The sequence below is a fragment of the Monoraphidium neglectum genome, assembly GCF_000611645.1.
Source record: "Monoraphidium neglectum strain SAG 48.87 unplaced genomic scaffold scaffold00347, whole genome shotgun sequence".
In the NCBI taxonomy this organism is placed as follows: Eukaryota; Viridiplantae; Chlorophyta; class Chlorophyceae; order Sphaeropleales; family Selenastraceae; genus Monoraphidium; species Monoraphidium neglectum.
This window is the reverse complement of record NW_014013281.1, coordinates 12,929-30,984: the sequence shown is the minus strand read 5'-3', so window position 1 is coordinate 30,984 and position 18,056 is coordinate 12,929. Positions and strand designations below refer to the sequence as shown.

Here is an 18,056-nt window from a genome sequence, read left to right as displayed (position 1 = left end):
CGCAGGGGCGGCCGCGGCGCCGCGGCGCTGCTGCAGGCGTCGCTGGCGCGCGGCCGCGAGCTGCTGCATGCGGAGCTGCTCGCGGCTCGCGCCTTTTTGCTCCGGCGCCAGCACGGTGCGCGGGGCCTGCTGCTGCTGCTGCTGCTGCTGCTGCTGCTGCTGCTGCTGCTGCTGCTGCGGCTGCTCGGGCTTCGCGATCGCCGCGCCCGCCACTGCGGCGATGTCCGCGGCAGTGTATGCAACCGGAGCCGCAAACGGCTGCGGCGGCCGTGCGGGCGCGGCAGCCGCCGAGGCACCCGCCAGTAGGTGCAGCGGCAGCCGCCGCGGCTCCGGGGCAGCTTCCTCCTCCTCCTCCTCCTCCTCCTCCTCCTCACTGCCGCGACGCTCGTCCCCAGGCTCGCCCCCTGCCCCTCCATCCCGTCCATCCGCCGCCACGCCCGCTGCCGCAGGCTCCCCGCCGCCCCCGTTTTGCTCCGCGCTGCCGTCGCCACGGCCGTCGCCCCCCAAAGCCTCAAAAGACCCCGGGCCGCCGACGCCGCCGGTGAGCCGCCCTGAGGGGGCGAGCACCTGGAAAGAGGACGACGACGGCAGCTCTCCCTCCTTGGCGCAGACGCCGCGGGGGCCTTCGGCGCGGACCACCTCCTCAGCCTGTCCGAATTCCTCCGGCCCCAGCTGCCCGTGGGGGCCGACGGGCCTGCTGCCCGCCGCGCCCGCTGTGCCTGCGTCCGCTGCTGCCTCATGCACAGGCGATGCGGCGTCTGGCCCGGATCCTGGCACTACCACCTCCCTGTCCGCCTCCTGCTGCTGCTGCTGCTGCTGCTGCTGCTGCTGCTGCTGCCGACGTTCCTCCCTCTCCTGCCCTGGCCCCTGAATCGGCTCCCGCTGCTGCTGCTGCTGCTGCTCCTGCTGTTCTGCGGCCGTCACCTGGGTTGTGCCAGCAGCCCCGCCGAGTCCCTGCAGCTCCTCCAGGTGCCAGCTCAGCTTGACCGCTGCAAAAAAGTAGGTGCAGTGGAGGGTACAGATAGTAGGAGTGCCGGCCGTCCGGTCTCAATGCAACCAAGGGATTCGATTGCAAAGGCGTATCAAGTTGCTGGTTGGGGATGGCGGGGCGTCTGGGTTGGAAGGGCGCAACATGCAATGAGGGAACACGGCACCGCTGCCCACCAGCCTGCCAGCCGCCGCAGGCTGCACAAGCCAGCCCCTAGACGACCCCCACACACGCCGTAATCGGGTGACACGCGTGCGCGCGCGTCGCCCCGTCCAAACCGGGGGCCACTCACGCGGCGCCATGGGCACGGGCCCGCCGGGTACTGTCCAGCTCCGTTGGTGAGGCAGCGTCGACGGCCCGCGCCCGAGCAACGCCCGCCAGGCCTCCTCGCCGCCGCCGCCCCCCTCTCGCCGTCCACCGCCTCCGCCAGCCGAGGCGGCCGCTTCAGCGGCCGCCTTAGTATATTCGTGCTGAGCAATCGCGGCCGATCGCTCGGGCGACCCGCGGGACAGCGCAGCCAAGGGCGGCGCCGCTGTCGCTGCCGCGGCTGCTGCGGCGTCCGCGTCGCTGGCCGCGGTTTCGAGTGCTTGCAGGCGCATGGCCGCGAGGTCCTGCAAGTCCCTGGCCTGCTTTTCATAAAGCTCGTCCAGCCTTTTCAAGGCGGCCTCTAGGCCATCCCCGTCCTCTCCTGGAGAGTCCCGCCGCTGCTGCCCCTCCTGCCCCTCCTGCTGCTGCTGCTGCTGCCCCTCCTGCCCCTGTTGGCCCCCCTGCTGCTGCTGCTGCGCCTGATGCTGCTGCCCATGTGCAGCATTGGCAGGCGGCGGGGCCAGGCCGCTTATGGTGGAGGCGAGCGCCTCAGCATCCCTGTGCAGGTGAATCAGGGGCAAAGCGCCACGATTTTGAGTGCACACCACCAGAATGCGGGCCAAACCAAGCATTAGGAGCGAGCTGCTGCGTAGCGGCCGCAACGCGAAAGCATCCGACAACAGGGGTTGCGAGCAGCGCACGCGGGCAGGCAGCCGGCTGCCGTCTCGTCGCACCTTCGGGACGCGTCCGGCCACACCCCCGAATCCTGGGCCGCGACGCCGTCGCCAGCGCTAGCGCCGCCGCCAACGCGCAGCATGCCTGGGACCGCCCCACCCCTGTCATCTGATTCCTGCTGCAACTCGTCGTCCTCAGTGTGGCCCAGCCGCCGCTGCCCACGCAGCACGACCGGCGCCGCTGAATGGGATTCAGAAAAGCCGCCGCCGCCCGCGGCCGGCAGCGCGAGCAGCCTGAGCGCTTGCACCGCCGCCGCGCCGCGGCCGGCCGGGAGGACGCTGACCGTGCACGCCGCGTCGGCGAACGCCGCCGCCGCGGGCGCCGCCGCGAGCGCCCACTGCTGGCACAGCCGCCACCCGCCCCGCGCGCGCCGCTCCCACACGCTCACACACCCGGGCGCGCCGCCGGCCGCCGCAACGGCCGCCGCGTCGCGCCCGAGCGCGGCGACGGCACCCTTGGGCGCCGCCGGGCCAGCCACCGCAAGCGTCTCGCTGCGCGGGCCAAACGAGGCGCTGGCAAGCGGCGCGGCCAGACCGTCCAACGAGAGCTCCTCTCGCCAGGCGCCAGCCGCGCCGATTGCACTGCCGCCGCCGCTAAAGATGCGTAACCACCCAGCCTCCCCGCCGACCGCCAGCAGCAGCAGCCCGAGATCGCGGCCGCCAACCCCCTCCTGATCCTCGGCCCCGGCCCCCGCCCCAACCGCGTACGGCGCGTCCCGCCACGGCAGCGCGCCGCCGGCGCTCGCCCGTGCGCCGGCGCCGGTCCCGCTGCACGCCACTGCGAGGCAGCTGATAGCTCCCGGGCCCGCAGACATGCGCCGCAGGGGCAGCAGCCGCGACGAGGACGCGTCTAGGATCGTCACGCCTCCCGCGGCGGTGGCGGCCGCGAGCTGCGGCGTGACGGGACGTGAGGTGCGAGACGGGAGTCATGGGGTTGGTGATTTGTTGGGAGGTGAACGGCTAGCGATGATGCCCAGTGACGTGGTGAGGTCGGCATGATGCGATGTACATGGCGGGCACGCCTTTGACTGGGTCAACACACATGAGATGCATCAGCGCTTGAGAAGCGTGCCGGCAGGGCGCGTTGCGCCGCGGCGCACCAAGGGGGCCCCTGGAAAGATTGTCAGGGCGGTGACAGCGCCGCTTTCCGGCTCCGTCCTGAGGGGGCAGGGGCACATGAGGGGGAGGGTGGCGTTGCAGGGGCAATCGAGGGTGCTTGTCCTACGTTCTCACGACCCCCTCGTCTAGCTGCATGGCCACGCCACGCCATCTTATGGCACCAGCCGTGCATATGATTTATTGAGGCTGCACACGCACGCACACACGTCGAGCAGCACACTGACATGTACGCAAAAAAACCATGGTCACGCACACGCATTACTACACACACATTCGCACGCACGCCCCCTCCCCCACACACACATACACCACTACTTGATCTGCTGCGTCCTTGCCCTCAGTCAACTTGCGGTCAAACGCTCACCGCCCTGCGCGCCTCACCTGCTGTCTATCAGCTGCCCATCAGACAGCCGCCACAGCTTGACTGCGCCGTCTGCACCGCCCGCCGCCGCGATGCTGCCGTTGTTGCATATGCACGTTATAGCAGCTGCGAGCTCAGCGCATGGGTGTGACGAGCGGGCACGTCATGCATGTTGCGGGACGCAACGAGGCGCATGCAGCGACCCGCTCCTGCGCAACTGCCGGTGAGAGGATCATGCAATCAGCCATGCACTATGCACTGCGCCTGCCAGCTCTCGCAGTGCCCCCATGCGAAGGTTGTTCGGGTGACACCGGCAGCTGGTGACACCCACCTGTGTGGCCCCCAAACAGGAAGACCTCCCCAGCAGCTCCCTCTGCTCTGGGAAGCGCGGCATAAAGAACGCGGCGGCTGTCCTGCTGAGCGATCAGCAGCTCCCCCGGCCGCCCCGGCACAAAGTCGAACGCCGCCCATGGCTTCTGCAGTGGGCGCCGCCGCTGCTGCGTGTGCTGCCTGCGTTCGCCGCTGGGGGTGCCGCCGTCAACAATGTGCAGCTGGTAGCGCGCTAAGGGGGTGACAGCACCGCTTTCAGAGTCGAAATGGACGTAATGAAGGGCGCCATGTGTATCGCAGTATGCGGCGTGGCAGGGGCTTGAGGGATCCAGGCTGGGAGCGCAGACCGGGGGTGAGGGCGAGTGAGGGGGCGGGCAGCAGAGCGCCGTCAGCTGGGCGGGCCGCGGCGCGCCATGGCAGCTGCTTGCATGGCAGACGCTAGCGGCCGTCATGCGCGCTGCTGCAGCAGGGAGCGCAAGAGGGCAAGGGCGGCGCACGGTGTGGCAGCGCAGTGGAGCAGCAGCGCTGGAGAGAGTCGCACCGGAGGAGCGTGCCCACTGCTTCGCGCACAGGTTGACCTTCCGCCTCTGCCAGACGGACAAGAAGTAAATGTGACATCCCTCAAGCAGGCTATAAAGGGACAAATACTCTGTGCCACGACGCGGGGTCAACAATGACAGCCATGATCTGTTGTTTCAATAGATACAATCTATTGTAAGAGGGGCTTGGTAATCACAATCCTGGAACAGCCAGTGCTTCATGCAAGGTGTCAACGTCCGCTTCAGCAGCTGTCACCGTTCGCTTCGTCACTAGGGGGCACAAAACAGGTACGGCACAAGACTCCCTGCCAGCCCGCAAAATGATTAAAAGGAGGCTAGATTCGTTGCAGCATGCTGTGATTGCTTCAGAACAGATGATTCAGAAAACTTGTAGATCACTGCTGGGCTGACCTGGGTTGCGCATCCGTGGCAATGGCGGCAGGGCGGGTTCAGCACCTGCAGCAAGAGCTAGATCGCTGTCGAGGAGAGCAAGCAGCCCTGCTCAGCAACATCGGCGCATTCATTCAGCAGGCGGTTGCGGTGAGAGCCTGCTGTGCTTGCATCACTGCTAGGTGCCTGCGAGTTTGTGGGCAGGGTATGTACAGGGCCGACGCGGTCAGGTGTCGAAGTAAATTATTCATCAGGTTGACATGACTGTTCCTTTCGCTTGGCTTATCGATACACCTGCCAGCACAGCCATGCAACCACGCCAAAGCGACGACGCCCTGAGTTCGCAGCGCACTCCCCCATGGCGCCCGCTTTGCATACACGAAAAACGCACGCCGCGAACAACCAGGCCCGGCCGCCCGCCTCCGTGAACAGGGGTCAAGTGCGTCGCCGCGGCCGCCCGCCGAGCTGGGGGCGCCCGCGGAGCAGGTGGCGGCGCTGTCGCTGCTTTCTGCCGCCCACGGCTACGGTGCGGCCCCCGATGCGCGCGGGCCGCGGCCCGCGGCGCGGCGGCTCGCGCGTGGAACCTTTGGCCATTGTGGTTTCTACCGCCTGGCACCGGCGCCGGCGGCCGCACGATTGTTTCGCCGCTGTCTTGGTGCACGACGCCAGCCGCATGAGAGCTTTTTGAACCCGCACTCCCACCCCATTCCGCGGGCAGCTTCCTGCCGCACCCGCACACGCGCTCTCTCCCTCGGCACCTATGTCCACCATCGGCACCCAAAACAACCGTTCAACTTCCGTGAAACGCAGTGGCACTCCTGAGGGACTGCACCGAGGCCGCGCGGCAGCTGGAGAGGCACGTGCGCGGCGCCGACGCGATCGATCTGGAGGTGCGCCGCGCCGCGCCGCGACGCGTCCGCGGCCCGTTCCGCGGCGCACTCGCCGCCGCAGGGTGGCTAGACCGGACGCTTGGCATCGACGGAAAAGCGCCCGCCACGGCGCACGCACGCGTGCGGCAGGCCAGCAAACCGCGGCGGCGCTTGGCGGCACGCCAGCCTTATCGACGCCAGCGTGCAGCCGCGGCAGTCGGCGTGGGCAGCTCGACAAAGCCCTCGATGCGGTTGCGCGCCGCCGCTAGACTCAACTTTATCACGGCCCGCCGCTCCACAGGACTCCGCCGGACTGGCGGCCCTCGCAGTCCAAGGCGCGGACATGTACTCCGCCGCCCTGCGGCAGTCCGAGGCGCTCGCGGCGCGCGGCTCAGCGGCGGTGGCGGCAGAGACAGACGGCGGCGGCGGCGGCGGTTCTGGCGAGCGCGGCGCGGGCTCTGGGGCGGTGCCGGCGGCGCTGCGGGAGTGGGAAGGGGACCTCGGAAGGCGGCTGCAGGTGCGTGGGTGCCCGTTCGGCTGGCGAAGCGGGGGTTGGGGGATCGCTGCGTCGGTGGCGGCCGGTGGGGCGGATGCGGCTCAGTTGCTTCGTCTCCCCCCCACCTCATGCACACATGGGCGTCAGATGTCGTCCTGCATTGGGCTCGATTTCCGCTTCGAACCTGCTCATTGGCTGGCAGCGGCGCTCGCTGGCGACCAACCCACGGCCTGCCGCCCCGCCTCGGCCGGGCGCTTGGCACCAGCGCCTTCGACCGCCGTTGAAATAGCGGTTTCTGCGGCCCCCACGGGGCTAACGTGCCGACGCAGGCGTGCCTTGGAAAGCTGCGGGGGGCGCTCAGCTGTCGGATTGAGGCACACCTGGGGGCCTGCGGCTGGCCACCCCCTGTTTCGGGAGCAAGCAGCAGCGGCGGCGATGGCAGCAGCGGTGGCGGCGGCCTTGCTTTGGAAGGGTGAGGGTGAGGGATGCAGCGGCGTGCTGGCGACTGGGGTTTTGTAAATTGTCTGTAGCTGCTGCTACTGCTGCTGGGTTGCCGCGTCACTGGCCCTGACGCACGTCGCCATGCCCCCGCAGCCAAAAAGCCATCGTGCAACCCCTTTGCCTGCTCAATCCGCACGCGGCCGGCGCATCGTGTGCCTGCACACGCGCCCCCCCAGCGCGGCGCAGGGTGACATCACTGCGCTGCACCAGCTGATGGTGGCGCTCACGCGGCTGCAGCTGGTGGAGGAGCGATCCGGCTTTGAGGCTGCGGAGCAGGTGTGTGAGATATGTGTATGTATGTAGGTGTGTGTGTGTGTAGGGGGGGGGTTATGGGGGGGCACATGTGTGTGTGTGGGTGGGTGGGTGGTGTGGGGGAATGCGTGTGGGGGCTGTGAGAGTTGTGTTTGTGTGTGTGTGTGTGTGTGTGTGTGTGTGTGTCGGTCCTGGGTATGTGTGTGTGCGTGTGTGTGAATGCACGCGCGCACACGAGCGCGACCGCAACCCGCAGGGCCCACTTGCGTGCTGCAGCTTCCAAGCGTTGTAAGAAAGCCCGCCAGCAGTCGTCCGCGGCTGGCTCCCCTGTCGCCCCTCCGACCCACCAGACCCAGCCAAACTTGCTCGCCGTCCGCTTGTTGATTGCAGCTCCACACTCTTGGATCCACCTGGGATTGAAACCCCCATTTAAAGGAGCCGGCCCCAGCCTGCCGCCCGACGCCGGCGCCCCGCGCCCGGCCGCCCTCCCTGCCCGCGCCCGCGCCTGCAGTCCGGCCAGCCGCTGGCGGCGCTCGCGGGCCCCTCGGCGCCGCTGCTGTGGGCGGCGCAGCTGCTGGCGGCGCCACTGGGGGAGAAACTCGGAGCCCTTTTTGACAACACCGCCCCCGCAGGTGCGAAAGTATGGGAAAACAAATCGCCTCGTTCCGCCCCTGTTTTCCCCCAGGCGAAGAGACAAAAACGCCCCCAAAGGCCAAATCGTCCTTTCGACCGTGCGACGCGGCTCGAGCGGCGGCGCGTCGACCCGCTGTTGTGTGGATGCGAGAACCCTCGCCGCAGCGGGCCGCCGCTACCCGCCCCCTGCCCGGCCGCCGGCTCGTCTTGCTCTCGCAGCCCCGGCGGCGCGGCCCCGTGCCTCATGCACCCAGCTGACCTCGCCCCCGCCAAGCCGCTCACCCGTTGCGCCGTGGGCGCGGGCGCTTCGGCCGCGCTGGAACGCAGGCCGGCTGGACCGCCCGGCGTGGCTGTTTCAGACTGTGGTGCGGCTGGCGAAAGAGTACGGGCCCCAGCTGGAAGTTTTCCAGGTGCATAATCGTCGTCGACAAGCGCAGGACACGACACGCGGCATGGGGTGCATGGGGCGGGGCGGTTCCAGCATGGCGCGTTGCTGCCGGTGCACTTCTTCCAGTAATTTTGACTTGTTTAATGGGGGGTGGTCAATCTGAGCCCACTCTGGTTCATAGATGTTTTGGTACTTCAGATTCCTGGTTTGCTACACTATGTGACACAATTCGGCCGGTTCACGAATGAAACACGCACGCCGGTGCCGGCGCCGGCTTGTTGCGGCAATCCACAAAGGCGCCGCGTGTGAGCGACGCCCATCCGGAGAGCATGCACAGAGCCCGCCTGCAGGGTTCCAGAGGTGCTGAAGTCTTCTCATGCAATGGGGTTTTTCCGCTGCGCCCGCAGTCTCTGGTGGACGAAGCGGGCCTGGGCGGCGGGCGCTACCTGTTTGGAGCCGAGTTCGCGCGCGCGCTGCGGGAAGCTGCCAAGCAGCTGCTGCGGGGGCGGAAGCTGCCGGCGCTACTGGAGGCGGAGGACGGGGAGCTGTGGCTGACGTGGGTCGACGCCATGATAGGTGGGTCTGGGGTTTTGTGGGCCATTGCCCGCTGATTTTTATCCTATAACTATCATCCATTCGTTGCAGATTCTGCAGTCTCGGCATGCAGTATGTCAGCAGGGGTTGGTATGGCAGGCGCGGTGTGTGTGAGATTAAGTATGCTGCAGCTTCGCCCCAAACAGTGGCTGCTGCATGTCTGTGAGGGTACAGGACGCATGGGGGGCCGCATGGGCGCCGCATGGGGGCCGCATGGCGGCCGCATGTGAGCCGACGTGCAGTACAAAACAGGCGGCAGGCACGCAATTTAATCCTCCTTCCTGTGCGGCGCGGGCTGCCCTTGCTGCCCGCGGTTTGCACATGCGGCGATTGGGTGTAATACTGATGTGCAAGGGAGACAATTACCTGGGGTGGCAGCGACATGCTGTATTTCATGCACGAACGCATGCATGCATGCTCGCTTATCCACATACCACGTTCCACCCACACCACATTGACCCCCAGACTTCGATACCAAAATGGCGCCCCCCCTCGGCGTCATCGGCGCCGGCGGCCCCGCTTCGATGACGTCCAAGGCGGACGGCCCGCCCCTTCCGCTGCCGCTGCTGCGGTGCGGCGCGCTGGGCGTGCTGGGGGAGCGGGAAGAGTGGATGGTGGGTGGTCCGGCTCGCTGCCGGCAGCTTCCTGGAAGGCGCAGGGGCGTGCCAGCTGCGGAGAAACAGAGCAGCCCCAGCCGCCCTGCTGAGCACCTGAGCCCTTATGCTTCATGGCTGCCTTGGCTCTGGCCAGCTCACAGTATGCATCGTCAGCGCCTCACTTGCAAGCCTCTCCACCCAACAATCGTTCCACCTGAGGCGGACCCGAGCCGCCCTCCTGGCACTCACCTCAATTGGCGTGGTCGCGGCCCTGGACCGCCCAGCAACCGCACACATAGCTCCCTCCGTCATAGATTGCTAAATGGGCCTGGATCCCTTAAATGCATGATCAAGGGTTTTTTCGACTTGTTGCTAGCAAATCCTCAGTTATCAACTCATGCTGATTGCTGTTTTTGCTGGCGCCCAGGACGCCTGGCTGTCTTCTGAGGGCGGCGCAGCACTGAGGGCGCTGGAGGGAGTGCTCTACAGCCCAGGCGCCTGGGACAGCGCCCCTTCGCTGCAGTTGAGTTTTGATGTGTGCATATGTGTGTCTGCGTCCGTGTGTGTGTGTGAGAGTGTGGGGTTGGGTGCAAGCTTGCGTGCGTGTGTGAGAACAGAAAAGGCAAACAGGGGGAATTGTAGGAGGGTTCTGAGGGTGCCAAGGTCAGGCTGATAGGCAGCATTGCCATGCAAATTTGCCACGTGCTGCGCGCCGCTTCCGCCGCCAGAGCTGCCGTCACACAGCCAGCGTGCGGTAAACTTGTACAGACCCAGGCAGGCCGTGCGATTGCAACTGAACTGTCGATGTGTGGGCGAGAAGGTTTGGTTTGTGTTCTGTCCATGTGACGTTAGTTGAATGGATGGCCAAGAAATGGCTGCTACATTCACTTGACCACCTGATATCTGATCGTCGCTTGTGATGATGCCATGACGTCATCGTCCACAGGCTGAAGACCAGCCCGCGTGGCGCTGTGAGTTCTACCCCCCAGCCGCCGCCGAGGGCGCCGTATCGCTGGCTGCCGGGCAGCTGCTGCCGCGGGCGCATAACTTCCCAAGCGACGAGGTGCGGGCCGGGCCCGGGCGGAGGCCGGGGCCGAGCCGCGCGCGGCGGGGGCCGTCTCGGGGTCGCGGCGCGTCCGCTTTCAACCATCGCCCCCGGCGACGGCGCACGCGTCATGCAGCTCGGCGGGCGGCCGCCGCTGCGGCGCCCTCGCGACGCCGCGAGGGCGTCTGAGACTGCTGGAACGCAACCAAGGCTGCCCCATAATCCTCAGCAACATTGTTCGGATGAGACGCCTCGGCTCTGGTCAAGGTGCCCTGATTCAAACCCCAACAACCACCCCCAGCTGCAAGCCCCCAAGCCCTGCCGCGGCACTGCAATCGGCACCCAGCACCTGGCAGCCTTGTCGGGTTGTGTTGACCGCTTGAGACGCTGTCTCATCAACGTCTCTTCCTACCTCTCCCTTCCGCCACCCACTCATCCACCCCGCCCCCGACCTGCGGTGATGCATCACACCCTGTCCCCAACCCGCGTTGATGCATCACACCCCTCCCTGCAAACTGCATCTTGACAGGCCCAGGACCGATACCTGAATTTTTTGGCGGCTGATGTCCTGGGAGGCGCGCACTCCACAGTGGTGCGCCGGTGATCAATTTTCTGCGTATAGTGCGTGCTCCGCCGCACGCGCCAGGACCCTGAGCCCCGGCGGCTGGCCTGCTGGTGTGCAGCGGCAACGCCGCCGCCGCCTCCGCGGCTGCGGGCGCGCCGCGTCCCCCGGCCTCCCCAGGTGCACGTGCAGGCCACCCTCTGACCCCTGCCTCGCACCCGCGCACGATCGCGGGCCAAACTCCAAACCCCAAACCCTGGACAGGTGCGTACCCTGCAGCAAGCCGACCTCTTCAGGGATGCCAAACACCACGCCACCTGGATGCGCAAGGTGTGTGGCACCTCGGCCGCACAGCCGCCGGCCCCGGGGCCGCCCGCCGGAGCTCCGTTCTGCTGGCGCTCTGTCACTGGCTGTCGCTCGGCGCCGGTTTGAATTGACCGGCAGCTGCGAATTCCGCTTGCGCGTCCACAGCGATCTGATTAATCCCTCCGTACCTCGGCCGTCAAGCCTGCCGGCGGCCCGTCGCCTAATCAGCAGCCTCCACGTCCTCCCTCGTCACCCAGCCTTCCATTTCCTGCGGCCCCTCGTTTTCTGTCAGTTTCTGTCGACCAGCCGGTCGCTACGCCAACCAATAGTTTGCCAACCAGCCCGCTCGTCTCACCAGCCGGCGCACTAGCCGCCCGCCCCGCGCTCCGCCCCGCTCCCACCCCCACCCCCCCAGGCGTGCGTGTGCGTCTGCTTTTGTCACTACCTGGAGCACCACTTAGAAGACATGGCCCTCACCATTGCAGGTGAGGGACGCAATCTTGGACATGATCTTTTAACTTCAATCTATAAAATCCTTCTCCGATCTGGGACGCGACTTGCGGCGGTTGACCAGCGTTGACCCGGCGCCGCTGCTCCGCTCTGTGATCTGCAAGCGAGCAACGGCCGCAGCTTCGCGGCAGCCGTCAGGGCGGCCCTGAGCATAGCATCTCGGTCGAGCGGCGCTGGGCCCAGCGTGCAAAGGGCGGCTATTGAGCCCTCGCCCAGCTTTTCAGGGGGCTAGTCGCCCCTGATGGTTTTGCGCGTCCGATGGTCAAAGCTTCAGGGGGCTCATTTGGACCCCGGTGCATTCATAAACTTTCAAACGTTCCCACCACACCTGCCCCCATCCCCGACAGAGATTTTCGAGCGACGGGCAGAGGCGGCGCAGACCTTGGACGCTCACTCTGAACGACACCAACAGCAGCAGCAGCAGCAGCAGCAGCAGCAGCGGCAAGACGGGGCCTCGTCTCAAACGGCCCCGGGCAGCGGCGGCGGCGAAAAGGCTTCGGCGGCGGCGGCAGCCACGGCGGCGCGGCGTCTGCTGTCGAAGCCCCTCGGAGACTTTGCCTCCGCGCGGCGGGAGTGGACGCTCAAAGTGGCAAAGGCGGTGGCGCAGGGCTTCCTGCAGCACGCGCAGGGTGGGCTTTCGGGGCTGCACTGGGCCCCGATTTGCACCGCGGCAGCCAGGGACCTGCTCCGCCCCGGCCTTGCCGGGCGGCGCCGCGGGTGTGCTCAGGGCTTAGCGGGACAAAGGCTTGCCGGGCCGCTCCGCCTGCGGGCGCTTCGACCCGCCGAAAGCGCGGCCGCGCGGCGGGCCGGCCGGCGCACCGATGGTCGCCCGATGGCGCACGCGTTTCATGACGGGCCCACGCACTGCCCCCTGGTGCGGGCCGTATTTTTGGCACTCTCTGGAGATCAATCCTTTGTACCACGTCATTGCGACCGCGGCACACGCATCAGGCTCCCAGTCTCCTGCACAGTCTCGGACTCTGAAGGTCAAAGTCTCCGCGCCGCCCCTGCGACTTCCCAGGGTACATGGCGGACCCCGCGCCCTTCAAAGATCCAGACCCTTCTGCGGCGGACGCGGCTGTGGTGTCCGCAGGGCTGGTGGACGGCCTACAGTGGCTGCAGGTGGGCGTGGGTTCGGTGAGGAGGTGACAGGAAGCTGGCACGAAGCTGGTGGGAAGCTGGTGGGAAGGTGGTAGAAAGCTGGTGGGAAAATGTGTCTGCAGCACCTGGAACACGCGTCGTGAATGGAAGGGGTCGTTGAGGCAGCGAGCTGCTTTACGAAGCTGCACGGCGCCCTTCCCGGCCGCCGCCGCCGCCTCCGCCGCGGGCCGCGGTCGAGGCCGGCACGCAGCGCGTCGGGGTGGGGGCCCGCCGGCCGCAGTCGTGCACCGCCCGGCGACGCCTCCTCCCGCTGGTCCCAGGCGCTCGCCCCCGCAGCAGGTCGATTGAGGCGGCCCTGACCCTGCCTGCACGCCCTTACCAACTCTGACTCCCGCAGGGCGCCCTGGCGGCGCTGGCGGCCCAGCTGGACCGGGACTGCTTCCGCGACTGCCTGCGCGCCGCCGCCGCCGCCATAAACAGGTTGGATTTGCGTGGACTGCAGCCCTCGCGTCGCCTGTTGCCGCGGCCCTCCTTTTTCCAACTGCTGACACATGCTTTTGCAAGCGCCGCAGCCGCCGCGAGTCGCTCGTGAACGCAAAACCGCGCGCCTCGGCGCGCACCCCGCACAAGGCGCGGGGGCTGCCGCCAAACCCCGACCTTCAACCACGCGCCCGCCCCAAGCATGCACCCGCTCCGAGCACGCACCCACCCCAAGCACGCACCCGCCTCCCTCCCCAATGAGCCCGCCTCAAACATGCGGCCCTCTAAGAGAGGCGCCCCGCCCTGCCAACGGCCCTGTAACAATCACCACGGGGAATAATCATCGCAATTGCAGGGAGCTGTACAATGGGGTGGCCACAGAGATGCTGTTCAGCCCCGCGGGGGCGCGCCAGCTCGCGGTGGACGTTGGGGCCCTGCTGAGGCTCTTCCAGGTGGGTGGGTGTGGGTGGGTAGGACACGTGTGCAGCACTGGAATCGATATCACAGGAACCTGCATGAGCGCGGTGTGCTGTGGGGCGCCGTCCGGCACGAAATACGCTGTCAAACACAGCGTGTGTCGTGACCGGCGCTGTGTGAACGGATGCGGTGACAGTTGCGGGGTTGCGCCGCGGCAGGGCGCCCACAGATGCGTACGGCAGGGCGCCAGCGACGACTTGTGGCTTTGCGAGCGGGGGCGGGGCCGGGGGCGGGGGCGCGCTGCGACTGTCGGGTGGCAACTTCTGGGGTCTTTCTCGGCCCCAGGAAGGCCTGGAAAAGCTGCGCTTCAGATCTCGCCGCCATCTCGACGTCATCACCGTCTTTCACTCATGCACCGGTTCAACTCACCCTGCGTCGATCCACATCCGACCCCTGGACGCTGCTTGCGACCCAGCCCTATTCGTGGCGCAGCCCGAGGGCCTACTTCCCTGAACTGCTGGATGCTGTCGCGCTGCTCACAATAGAACACCCCAGGGCAACCGACGAGCTGCAGCGGGTGATCCCCGGGCCCTCGGGCCGGCCTGGCGCCAGCAGCGGTGTGGCGCAAGGCCCCCCCTCTCCGAACCCCCAACACGCCACGCACTGCGCTGCCCGCACGTCGGCGCTCCGGGCGCACGCGAGGCCGCTTCGACGCCTGCGCGTCGGGGGTGGGCGGGGGGTGCGTCCGCCCCCACTGCTGATGATGTCAGCATGGGTCAGCCACACCTCTGCAGGCAACGCCCTAAACCATATCACTGAGCGAGCGCGCGGGCACGGGGGCTGCAGCGCCTCTCACGCGACACCCCCTGTCTCGCGCCCTCACCGCAGGCCCTGGGGCGGGACGGCCGCGGCCCGGGCGCGGCCGAGGCGCTGCGGGAAGCAGGCGTGCGGGTGCTCGACGCAGAGCAAGCGGCTGCCATTTTGAGCTTGAAGCTGTAACATGTGGCCACTCTTGGCACCGGCTATCCAGAGTTGTGGGCACTGCGGAGCCTCTGACGCGCGCACACGCGACGGGCAAGCATCATGCCACCTCTGCTACGGCGGGTGGATCAGCGTGGGAGGACGAGGGGAGCGGGGCGCAGTGCCCCGCTGATGACCCGCTGGGGCCTTCATGCAGTGGGCTGGTGCATGCTCCCCCCTCAAGCCGCGGCGACGTGAAATCTGCAAATGCAGACCGCGCCGCACGCCTGGAAGATGGCCCAGCAGGGCGGGTGATGCCGGGCCAGGTCGCTTCGGCTGAGCTGGCAGCTCCTCGCGTCTTGCTGATGACCCCAGTATTTGAACGTATATAAAACCGGTAATGAATCAAAGGCAGTAAATGCATGTTATGTTACAAACGTGCTCACCTGAGCAGGAAACAAATGGCAGCAAGCCCAATCTGTACCAGCAAAACCGCAAGCGCAGCATATCAACAACAGTGCAGTGGGGCAAACCCAGCAGTTGACCGGTCAAGGTCCCGCGGTGCGCGCAATCTGCCGCGCCTCGCGGTGCGCCACAGCCAGCAGCGCCACACGAGCGCCGCGCGAGCCGCGGGCACGAAGCGCAAGTTTGGCGATAGCTATACGATAAACAAGTCGAGGCTGTCAAAAAGGGGTGTGTAGCGCGGACGCTGCCGCGCTGCTTGCCCCCCGGGGACAACAGCTGCGGCCCAGGCTCCGCCTGCGCCTTTGTTTTGAGGTTGCCCTGGTTGATTGGGTAGTGAAGCCGGGGCCCCCGCGGCGCGGCTGCGCGGCGCTCGCCCAAGCCACAGCTTGCAGGGGCGGGGGGCCGCCTGAGGTAGGAGTGGGGGGCGGCGCCGCCGCAGCAAGGCGGCGGGCGACGCCCAGATCGCGGCAGCGGGCGGCCTGCGTGGATGCGGGCTCCTGCGGGGCCCAATGCCGAAACGCTCAACTCTGGTAATCTGTGCATATACACAGCTGCAGTTCCTTGTATGCAGTTCCTTGTGGCAAGCCTGGCTAGGAAAAGCGGTGCGCACCAACACGGGCGATTCAAGGGGCGCCCTAAAAGAGGCCCAGGCCAAACAGCAGCCAAAACCATAGGAACTCAACGCACCGCCGCGCGAAAAAAAGGACGCACCACCCTGCGCACGCACGACATGCTTCAAAAACACGTGCATCCCTTGCACCGCCACCGCCGCGCGCCTCAAGGCGGCTGCGCGCAACACAACCGCGGCGTAAGGAAGGCAGCTGCCCTCCAGTCGACGCGCGGCGCAACGGCGCGGCCGCGCCTGCGGCCCTCACCGCGACTCGCCGGTCGACTTTGCAGCCTTGCCGCCGCCGCGCCGCGCACCGCCGCGCAGCGCAGCGTCGTGCAAGTAGTGATAATCCACCGCCGCCACCGCCAGCGCCGCGGTTGCCGCGGCGGCCAGGTCGCCGGTCAAATGCCAGATCGCCGAAATGCAGACGACGTCCAAGAACGCAACCGAGCCCGCCAGCGACGACGCATCCTCCCGCGCCTCCATCCAGCTGACCGCGACGGCCTTGAACGCGGTCGAGGCGCGTGCCGCGTCGGCGGCGGTGCTGCCAACCTCCATTGCTGTCAGCCGGTAGTACCTGATTGCCAGAGGCGCGGGGATGTGTGCCGGGCGGGACGGTGTCTGCAACCGCCTCCTGTTTGAGGTGTGTGACCGTTCATGACACACCAATCTACATGCAGAGCGGCTCAGCATGAGCGGCGCCCGCCACAAAACCTCAGGCGCAGCCTCGCCGGGCGCCAGGGCCGCGCCGCGCGCCCTCACCACACCCTCCGGACAACGGCCGCACACCCGGACGGCCGCCAGGCCCGGCCGGCTGCCCCCACAGGCAACCGGCTCCGCCCATTTCGCCGCTTCGCGCCGCCGCGGCCATGCCAAATCGAACAGCAAAACCTCCGCCTCCCTCACCTGTCCGCATTTTGCACGGCATCCCTCACGACCTCCACCTCCTCCTCGTCCCCCACCGAGTTGAGGCTGTGCACCACGCCCGCGGCCGTCGCGGTGATCAGCACCGCAAGCACCGCCCCCAGCCCCTCCGGCATCGCCGACCCCGCCGACGCGGACGCCGCCGCCGACGCTGACGCCGCCGCGGCCACCGGGGACGCGAAGAGCGCCTGCTGCAGCAGCGACGAGTAAAGGTTGAAGCCCGCGCAGAGGCCGCCCTGGGCCGCGGGCAGCAGCAGCATCGTCATGGGCAGCACCTCGAGCGCCGCATGGGCCAAGAGGTGGCCGCGGTCGAAGCGGCAGAGCCAGGGCTCCGCCTCGGACTCCATCTGCCTGTGCATGTCCGCGAGCGCGGGCAGCGCGTCGGCCGCGCCCGGGGACCAGATGTGCAGCCGGAACCAGACGAGCGGCAGCGCGAGCGCCGCGCCGGCGGCGGCGGCCTGGAGGCTGCTGACTGAAAGCGTCGCGCCGCCTGGCGGGGGGCGCGGGGTGGTTTGGAGGGTGGCGTCGTGGCGTCATGGCGCATAGGCGCATGGGCATGGGGGCGGGCATGTCAGGGCAGCGCATGGGGGCAGGCTCACTGAGACGCCAGGCAGCACCGGGAGCGCAGGTGCCCCTCCGTCGCATGCGGGGGCGTCCCTTGCCCCGCAAGCCTCCATGTGCGCAGCCACATGTGTGCGCGACTGCGTGCACAGCGCATGCGCGCCCATGCGTGCCGCTGCTCACCCCATGGATCCTGCCCCGCCAAGTTCGAGACCAGCAGCGCGCTCAGCATGATGACGCCCCCTCCCAGCGCCATCAGGCCGAGCTTGGAGAGGGGCGCCTCCTCCCGCAGCGACTGCTGCAGCAACTCCTCTTCCCCATCGCTGCAGGGGGGGGGTGAGCGGAGAGGCAGCAACCCAGGGCGTTGCATAGGGGAGGCAGCGGAAGCGCCGGGCGGTGCGGCCGCCCAGGCGAGGCGAGGCGAGGCGAGCGCGAGGCGGCGGCAACTTCTGTGCTGATGTACCGACTTTTTGTGTGAGTGACAAACAAGGATGCGCCGTGCAAGTGGCATGCGCCGCGCTCTACGCGCGCGCGTCGGTGCCTCTGCTGCCTTGCTCACCCAACGGCGTGCACCAGGCTCTGCAAGCGGTGTGCAGCCTCGACAAAGGGGTCCTTGACGCTCCTCCGCGCTGGTTGCACGTCCGCGTTTGCAGAGGAGTGTGCCCGCGGAGGCACTAGCCGAACGCCATGGGCTTCTCTCCGCACGAGGGCCCAAGATGGCCTGGCTAGGCCGCTGCGCACCAACATCTTTTTGTGATAGCTGCAAAGCTTGCTGCAGGCCCGCTTGCCAAGCACCACGGAAGGTTTCGCGAACTGATGTACACCGCAAAGCTCTCGATGTTTTAGTGAAGTTGTATAAATATTTGTTTGATAATGCTGTGGCGCGCTACTCCTGGTACGCCCTGCCGTTGCTCGACTCGGTGGCCCCGACACTGGGTGCAGGCGCTGCGGACAGGGGTGGGTGCTAGCTGCGTGACGCGCCAGCGGCTAAGCAGGGTCTGCACTCTTTGTGGTTGATC

General features: G+C 67.4%; 3 protein-coding genes across 3 annotated transcripts; 1 reads left to right on the top strand and 2 right to left on the bottom strand.

The window, feature by feature from the left end:
• Window positions 1–3,839: 3,839 nt before the first annotated feature.
• MNEG_2919 (hypothetical protein) lies at window positions 3,840–4,290 on the bottom strand (the record flags this gene model as incomplete). The annotated part of the gene is made up of 1 exon (XM_014048607.1): window positions 3,840–4,290. A coding segment is annotated over one exon (451 nt), but the record flags the coding sequence as incomplete, so codon positions are not given.
• A 1,689-nt stretch (window positions 4,291–5,979) lies between these two features.
• MNEG_2918 (hypothetical protein) lies at window positions 5,980–14,516 on the top strand (the record flags this gene model as incomplete). The annotated part of the gene is made up of 18 exons (XM_014048606.1): window positions 5,980–6,153; window positions 6,462–6,604; window positions 6,810–6,909; window positions 7,397–7,517; window positions 7,846–7,928; window positions 8,314–8,482; window positions 8,966–9,114; window positions 9,524–9,631; window positions 10,043–10,159; window positions 10,671–10,733; window positions 10,968–11,033; window positions 11,425–11,494; window positions 11,867–12,148; window positions 12,541–12,641; window positions 13,018–13,100; window positions 13,456–13,552; window positions 13,993–14,094; window positions 14,406–14,516. The coding sequence occupies 18 exons, from the start codon at window positions 5,980–5,982 to the stop codon at window positions 14,514–14,516; spliced, it is 2,139 nt and encodes a 712-aa protein (XP_013904060.1).
• A 1,297-nt stretch (window positions 14,517–15,813) lies between these two features.
• Window positions 15,814–17,784, bottom strand: MNEG_2917 (hypothetical protein; the record flags this gene model as incomplete). The annotated part of the gene is made up of 5 exons (XM_014048605.1): window positions 15,814–16,129; window positions 16,459–16,966; window positions 17,221–17,360; window positions 17,597–17,616; window positions 17,779–17,784. The coding sequence occupies 5 exons, from the start codon at window positions 17,782–17,784 to the stop codon at window positions 15,814–15,816; spliced, it is 990 nt and encodes a 329-aa protein (XP_013904059.1).
• Window positions 17,785–18,056: the final 272 nt, after the last annotated feature.